Below are 9,137 nucleotides of genomic sequence, written 5' to 3' on the forward strand. Positions count from 1 at the left end.
CACACACACACACACACACACACACACACACACACACACACAGGCACACAGTGCAGGAGAAAAGCACAGGCAGAATGAAGCATGAATGAATCAGCAGATGAAGAAATGAATGGAAAAAGTTAAGAAAGGTATCCCTTTCTTGACTTTTTTTCCATTCATTTCTTCATCTGGATTTGTGGATTTAAGAAGTAATGACTTGGTTAATGGTTAGAGAGTCAGACTTGTAACCCAAAGGTTGCAGGTTCGAGTCTCGGTACTGGCAGGGATAGTAGGTGGGGGGAGTGAATGTACAGCGCTCTCTTCCATCCTCAATACCACAACTGAGGTGACTAAACCAAATGGCTGCCCACTGCTCCAGGTGTGTGTGTGTGTGTGTTCACTGCTGTGTGTGTGCACTTGGATGGGTGAAATGCAGAGCACAAATTCTGAGTATGACCATACTTGGCCACACGTCACGTCACTTTACACAAAGACATTATTTAGTATGTTTAGTCAGTCGCTTTCCACACAGACCAAATGTAGGTGATTTCAGGCTTTACTATGCTTCTTCAGCCTGTACTATCTTTCTGTCTTTCATATTCTCAATGTTTTGTTCTCTCTTCATCTGAGCTGAACATCACTCTGTATGCTGAGCTGCATTTAATTCTGTTTGATTCTGATTTTATGGCATGAAGCACAAACTGGTCTGACGGTCTGTCTGTGTGTCCATCTGCTTGGCTGTTTAAAAAGGGTTGCTTTGCCCAGGTGTCCAAGACTGAGGTTCATTTGTACACATTTTCTTCAATGTCTCTTTTTCTCTCTTTCACGCAAACATTTTTGTTTAATTCATTTTGACAGTTTTGAGATCACTGGTAATTTCTGCAGCAATGATAATACCATGTATTGTGATGTATACCATGTTACTTAATGATTACCAATTTTATTTACTTAAGTAATAAGCAACTCGAGGCCATTTGTTTGTTATCATTTATAATAAAATGCTGTCTTTCTAAACTTTCTATATATTTTTTTTTTGCTTAAATTAATAAGAAATTAAAATCTAGTGTGAACAAGAAACTGTTCAAAGTGTTCAAAGACCTATAACTTTCCATTTTGAGAAAAAAAAAATCTCATTCGAGAATTGAGCCAAAGTGATTAAGAAAAACTGTAATAAGAAATCCCATGCCCAAAAGTGTACATGTCAAAAGAACACACTATAGAACTTATTTATACTTTAAGTCACTACTTTTTTGATAGTGATGACTAACATTAAAACTTTCTATGCCATAGTCTTTGATAACTGTTTTCATGATACAGTTTGCCACTAAAAACCTACAACAAACTCTCACTGTAACCGAGTTAGAGTGACCCAAGTTCATTGTTCTTATTCAGCCCTGTTCATCACAAACACATTTCAGTCCTATTCACCTCAGTCCAGAACAAATCACCATATATAGGCACACTTCTCTGTATTTCAAATATTTAGCTACTCTAAGGTTTCATGAGGCTAAAAATATCTTGTCTAAATTCATTAGCTCAGCACCCACACACACATGCAAATATGAGGATTTGGACACTGTAAAATGAGCCCACTGTCTCACACAATAAACACAATACAATAGCAATAATGTGTGTGTGTGTGTGTGTGTGTGCCAGAGGTTTACCACATTTCCTCTGAGGAGGACACTCCTTATTCACACACACACACAAACACACACACACACACACACACACACATCTTTATTAAGGAGGAATTTAAATCACCTGAAACAGCTGGCGTGAGGATATTTTACTACCCGAGGTGGGCCGGTGGGATGATAGAGATACATATGTGTGTGTATGCTTTCTCTTTTTCCGTTTTGAGTTTTGCAGATGTAGCAGTAACACCAGACCCACCGCCTCACAGCCCCTCCCAGTGTCTTATTTCACACACACAAACACAATACTGCTTATCTTTGTAGCTGACCTTGTGGTGTACATGACAAAATAAAAAGAGAAAATGTTCATATAATCTTAGAGTGTAATAGAGTTTTCCCCTCTTAATGAATTATATAAATAAAGATGGAGTCGCAGTGGTGGCAGAACGCCAGGAGAATCGTCAAAGGAGTGAAGTATACAGCTCTATGATTGGTGGGATTAAATGAACATGCTCCTGCCAGACGTTCGTTTGGCATTCCACAGACGTGTCTCCTCGAAGAAACAGATACAGCATCCAAACATCTACAGACGTGCCAAAACAACCTCACAGTTTACACTATAATCACAGACTACACTGACCGTATATCAGATGATGTCACTCAGCACACAATGTTCTCTTTATTATACGTGAGTAAATAAATTACGAAAATCTGGACTTTGAGCAGAAAACTAATAACATTTTTATAATAAAGTCATGGACAATGAAAATTAGACTGCAGATGCACATCAGCCCCTTGTGCTCTGATGTGAACTTCACATGGTTAAATCGATGTTCATATAAATCTCACAAAAACATGTCCAGGCCATATTCCTCCAATGACTAAATCTACAGAATTCACAAAAAGACCTTGCAAAATGTATAAAATAGTGAATCTGTCCAGGCCACATTCCACCCCAAAATCAAAAGATAAACAGAAAGAAATTCAAACTAAATTATTTATATATTGTTACATATATGTTATATATTACTTGTATAAAAATATTTGCATTCGGTTTTTTTTTCCATTATATGTTAGCACATTTTCCACAAAAATCTCATTGCCATGATATATTCAGGGATTTTTTTCTGAGTTTTCATTAGATTCTCATTACTGTAGTGCAATGTTGTTGTTGTTGTTTTTATCAGCATACATTTTTCAGCATAAATCAGCAGATATAATAAATATTACAATGATGTATAAATACTTTATATATTGCATCGTTTTTTTTTTCTTTTCCAAACAGTAATGAGAATGAGAATTTTTTTCACTATGGTAATAATCAAAATTAGTGTGCTTAATTAATGTTCAAGTGTCATGAAATGTCTCAATACAAAATTAATGATTAAATAAAACTGGCTCCATTTTTAGGACCATTTTCACCAAAATATAATTGCCTTTTTAATCATTTCCTATATTTATTTATTTATTGAATTTGGGGTGAAATATAAACCAAAAATATGAATATGGCCGGTTCTTAACAGTGGTTGTGAATTCACTGTCATGGAATTTGTCACTGTCACTGACCGATTTTTTTTTCCTGAAATTCTTTCTTCAAAAAAGTTGGTGTTTTCAGTATCAAAATATATATGTGCATGTACTATCTATATGCTCATTTTATATGCTAGTTCCATAAAAATCATGTTTTATATTCAGTTATGTGAATAATATGAATCTATGACCTTTTATAGATAAGGTCTATGATTTCTACAGCAGAGAAAAAAAAAGTTGTAGTTTTTTTTGTTTTTTGTTTTTACACATTTTATGCAGATCTATGAGCTCTATGCCCCTGGGCATCAACACTGCTCAACAATTCTTGAGATTTATACAATTGTTTGTGTCTGTTTTGTGTATCCACGTTTTTTTGTGTGTGTGACACAGACTACGCATTTAGGTTTATGTTTGTGTGTGTCAGTGTGTGTGTGTGTGTGTGTGTGGTAGCGCCAGTAAAGCTCATGTTTACATGTTTGTTGGTCTCTTCATGCTGTCCACTCTGTCCTCAAACACACCACACACTATGCGAGGGGTGGCTGTGAACAAACATGCATGCATGTGGGAGTGTGTACGCATGCATGAGAGACTCTTGTGTGTGTACGTATGCATGTGTGATGGTGTATTTCTGTGTATGCGGGCATGTGTGCTTTTGTATGCATGTGTATGTGGATCATTTATGTATGCCTGGGAGTTTATTTGCATGCGTCCATGGTACTATGAGTTCCATCAGTGTGTGAATAAGTGTAGAAGAGAGTCTCTAACACACACGAGGAGAAGAGAAATCCAAACACAGTATACTTACACTGCAATTCCTCACATATCCAAGCTTAGATAGAAGAGAAAACACACAATCAATATCTGTCTCACTCTGATGGCATGAGGTCTAAATCTAAAATGAGGCTCATTGCTGTTATGTTGTACCTTTTGAGCTCTGTAATAAAATAAACATTCTTGTGTTGTATTTTAAGGAAATATTTCTTCAAAAGGGTAAGACTTCAGAAATAAGCTCTGGTAAATCTCAGGTACTTAAAATGTATTAATTATAGCTTAGTTATTTACTTCAAGAAAATGAACATGAAATAAAGTTAAAGCACTGAGCAAAAGTTAGCAATTGCAATAATTTCTGTAATTTTATCAAACAGAGACAAACCAGCTATTACCACAAAACATCAGAGATCATCCAATCCATTGCTAATACTGAATGATTATTTATGATGTTGTTTTTCCACCCAAAACGTGTCACATTTTCTTAGTTAAAAATAAAATAATTTGTAAATAATATCGAAACTAAAAATGAAAAGTGATATATGATAAAAAATAATAATAATATGATCTCCATCTTTAAAAATGGTCAGTTTAATATTTTATCCAGTTATGTTTGTCATTAAAATGTACTGCAAAGTAGGAATGACTGATGCCATCAGCTTGTCTTTGTAGACCAACCATTGATGAAAATTAAAAATGTCTTATTGTTTCAGCAAATCAGAATAATAACCTAATAAAGACTCTAGAAATAGAATGCTGTTTAAAAATGACTGGAACTGTGAATCACCATATAAATACCTGCTTCTTTCACACCTGTTTCTCAGTCTGATATGTGTTTAAAATCAGAGAAATCTTTTGTCTTATTATGTCTCATCTAACAGAGTAAGAGTCATTTAAAGTTTTGAACCAGAGAATTTAGTAACAATGAAGGTTAAGGCAGAACAGAAGAAGAGACATCAGACAGAGGGGACAGGAAGAGACAGAGACTGGGCATTTACCTTGTTGCGTTTGAAGTAGGCACGTCGACAGGCAGCGAAGCATTTCTCACTACAGAAACTCTTCAGTTCAGAGCCCATACTGAGAGAATAACGCTTCACTCCCACCTTCTGACACCACGCACACATTATCTGAACATTAGAGGTGTCCTCCTCTGAGAAAGAGAGAAAAAGACCAAGGATATATAAGGATCTATTCAGTCAACTTTCTGAAAAATAGTGAAATTTCAGATAGAACATAAACCATTGTTGTTTTTCTTCATATTACTGTTTTTATGAGACTAAATTTACCATACATTCAAGTACATCAACATATCCATAGATGGATTTATTTTTCAACGCTTACACTTGTAGACACTGATTCATCCACCACCATCTCAAAAACCTTTTTAAAACATATTATAGACAGACAGTATATAATGCAGAAACACATATACTCTGGGTGTTTGAACACCAAAGGCAATCTTTCCCTCACCAACCCACAAGGGGTTAAGAGAAACCTGTCATCATGCATCCCCCCACACACATCAAGACTGTATTCGTTTGTATATTTCTTGTGTGTGTGTGTGTGTGTGTGTGTGTGCGTCAGTCAATCTGCCTACATCACAGTGCATGCCACATGATATTAGATCTTTCCCATCATGCTCCACTAACAACTAGAAGCTTGCGGGCACAAGTGTTCGGGTTTGGATGTTTGAAGTGTGAGCATATGTGAGTGTGTTTGGGAATGGGGGTGAGTGAGCTTCTGGGGCCACAAAGACACACACCAAGCCAGCTGATTCAAATGCAACTGACATTGCCACAACAGAAAACTGTTCACTTTTTTAGTGTTTTAATAAGGTTGAATTTTGTGAGATGTGACCTCAGATTTAGTATGTGATCATTTGAATGCGTCTGTCCATGTCAAATGATTTCTCCTCAGAGATCTTTTACATTCTCACCCTCTAGCAGCTGCTTAATGATCAGATAAATCTGAATGTGTGGAGAGAAAATGTCTGCCCATTAGACTTAACCTTTCTTCTCACCCCTCTCTCTCTGTTTCTTCTGTCTTTTGTAATGAGTGTGTAGAGCAAGTTATATTTTGAGAATAGAAATAGATAGAAATCAATTCAGAATTATGTTAAACGTCTCCATTGGCTAAACATACAACATACTTCATTAATCAAATCCACTTTTGACCAGCCAAATCAAACTAATCAGCACAGGGAGAGGAGATCAGAGGAAAGAACCCAAAATCAAGCATAGATTTTTCTTATAAAAATACAATCTAGTTAAGATTCCCAGTTAGGCTGAAAATACAACATTGGCTTTACCAATGGCATGAACTGGGGACAAGGATACCTATTTGAGACTTCAGCAAACTTCCTGTTTGAAACGTACAAGAAGTCATTTATGATTTAAAGGGATAACACACTCAAAAAATGAAAATTCTGTAATAATTTACCTTGTGTCATTCCAGACTCTTATTTTCTTCCACCAAATACAAAAAGAGTTTGATGGTCATCCCCATCCCTTTTACTTTAATTGTATGCAAAAGAGCTGCCAAGACATTCTACAAAATATCTCCTTTTGTGTTCCACAAAAGAAAAAGTAATTTGCATTTACATTTTGCATTTGCACTTAAATTACAACTGTATACGTGATACTAGGGGCTGAGGTGGATCAGGGCAGGCATAATTTAGTCTTTTTTGTATGTGGCATTGGGTCTTTACACTGAATTTTGAGCAGGTACAGAGCAGCCTTAAATCCTGTAAAGATGCCTTTAGATTCAGCAGGCTGGGAAAAGTATATAAAAAGTATATAAAGATATAAAAAGAGCTTGCCTAACAAACTGCATCATACAGAGCAACAAAGACTTAAAGTGTTCCTCTAAAACCCTCAAAATACAAACATTCGAATATAAATGGTTGCCATGGAAATTCTGTTTGTTTTTCCTCAGCACAGCCTCATTGCTCCATCCGAATCCTGAATTTAAGAGAGATTGTGCAAATGTGTGTGTGTTTGAGGAACATCCGGTGGTAAAGCAGTACATACCTGCACTTCAAAAGCCCTCTGTCACTATGCGCATGCTCATGAATTATTCAAGAGGGCCACAGGCTAGGGGCGGGGATGGGGAGGGGGGAGTTGGCTTCTGTTGCTGTGGTAGTTAGCGAGTCTACACCATCTGTTTCTCACCTCATCACAAACATTAACGCACACATAAATACAAGCGCACATACATAGACAGTGTTGGGGAGTAACAAGTTACATGTAACAGTGTTACCTAATTCAATTACAAAATAAATGTAACTGTAATCCATTACAGTTACTGAGAAAAAATGTGTAATTAAATTACAGTTACTTATGAAAATGTTAATGATTACAAAGGGGGTTACATCTGAATATTTTCACGCACACACAGATTTAATTGTTTTTTTCCCCAAACTGCATTGACTGCTCTTGCATTGGGGGAAGTCGTGGCCTAATGGTTAGAGAGTCGGACTCATAACCCAAAGGTTGCGGGTTCGAGTCTCGTGCCGGCAGGGATTGTAGGTGGGGGGAGTGAATGTACAGCGCTCTCTTCCACCTTCAATACCACGACTGAGGTGCCCTTGAGCAAGGCACCGAACCCCCAACTGCTCCCTGGGCGCCGCAGCAAAAAAATGGCTGCCCACTGCTCCGGGTGTGTGTTCACGGTGTGTGTGTGTGTGTGTTCACTGCTGTGTGTGTGCACTTTGGATGGGATAAATGCAGAGCACTAATTCCGAGTATGGGTCACCATACTTGGCCACATGTCACGTCACGTATTGACACCAATGCTTCAGGAGTTTAAGACACATGCTTACGTGATAACTGTTTTAACTGTTTTTTCCAAGGCATTGTTAGATGCCAGTGTTTCCTGTCATAGCTATGCAAAGATTTGATTTCAAAAACAACATTATCCCTATTAAACTATTTATTGTTATGATTTTTAAATCTGTATTTAACCTCAGAGTGATATTAAAATAAAGAGTCTGACAGTAATCAATGTTGAGTACTACTGTCAGGTTAACCCTGCCTGCTTTGGAAATAAATAACAGTTGAAAACATTAGTTAGAAATTTAGAAAAGTAATCAAAAAGTAATCTAATGTAATCAGTAACATTACTTTAATAAAGAAACTGAAATAGTTACACTACTTATTACATTTTAAATAGGGTAACTTGTAATCTAGAATCTATTAAATTTCCAAAGTAACCTTCCCAACACTGTACATAGACACGCACACTAATACACCAGTGCACAGAACACTGCTTTAGGGATGGACCTCACCATGGTGCCGCCCCATCAGACACCATGACTTTGGTATGCTGCACTACAACACACACTCTCACCCAAGTGGACTCTCAGTGTCAAAATGCAAGCTCAACTGCATTACATTTACATTTATGACCAAGGACAGTTTTATATATAAAGCATGTTGAAATACTGTATACTATTAATTACATTTATTAAAACTAAAATTATTAAAGCTTGTTTCACAAACCTGATAACTTGCAGTTCTGTAAGTGAATGATATGGTGAAGTAACCATTCTGAAAGATTCAGTGAGTTAATCAATGAAAGATTCGGCAGTCTAATTCAAGCCGGTAACTATGGGCTACATCCGAAATCTCATACTCTGAGTAAGTATTTTTTTTGAATAAGTAATTATTTTGCATTACTTTGGTCATGTAACCTACCAGCGTTAGCTGCATCACTTCACTGCCATTCACAAATCCTCTAATGTGGCCTCATGGGATAGAAAAGTGCCTACTGGATGTGCACTTCAGAATCTTGCCAAAAGTAGTAGGTCATTTGGGTAATTTTTTGCCTACTCTTTTATGAATACCATGAATTCGGACATACTACTCTTTTCACATACTGTTTATTACTGATTATATAGTTGGGAAGTATACATATTTGGATGCAGCCCAAGTATTTTTGAATAGGGATGTAACGATTCACTCAACTCACGTGTTTACTGGTTTCCGCTGTAAACACAGCAGCGCTGAACTTATGAACTTTAATATGCATTATACAGAGACAAGGTGAAAAGAAAAAATACCATCTAAACTTTTCTAAAGACAGTAAGTTCCCCTCAGACATGCATTCATATAAACTCCTACACCTAAATGAATCGCGATTTGTTTAGCATCTAAACCGATTTGAATCGTCACATATTTGAATCGATTTTCAACCGGCTCACAGTTAATCGTTACATCCCTATTT

General features: G+C 36.6%; 1 protein-coding gene across 3 annotated transcripts in view; it reads right to left on the reverse strand.

Moving 5' to 3' along the window:
• The window catches only part of LOC107757118 (sine oculis-binding protein homolog), a 57,276-nt gene that overhangs the window by 13,106 nt on the left and 35,033 nt on the right, over positions 1–9,137 (reverse strand). For 2 of the 3 annotated variants that reach the window (XM_016574503.1, XM_016574500.1), the window contains exons 6-7: positions 4,913–5,064; positions 3,952–3,975 (exon numbers count right to left, since the gene is read on the reverse strand). In XM_016574503.1, the coding sequence (XP_016429989.1) occupies positions 3,952–3,975; positions 4,913–5,064 (176 nt within the window). The remainder of the gene's footprint in view (positions 1–3,951; positions 3,976–4,912; positions 5,065–9,137) is intronic. The other variant, XM_016574501.1, reaches the window with a different exon arrangement.

Source organism: Sinocyclocheilus rhinocerous, unplaced genomic scaffold, assembly GCF_001515625.1.
Source record: "Sinocyclocheilus rhinocerous isolate Xijiao unplaced genomic scaffold, SAMN03320098_v1.1 scaffold503, whole genome shotgun sequence".
Taxonomy (NCBI): Eukaryota; Metazoa; Chordata; class Actinopteri; order Cypriniformes; family Cyprinidae; genus Sinocyclocheilus; species Sinocyclocheilus rhinocerous.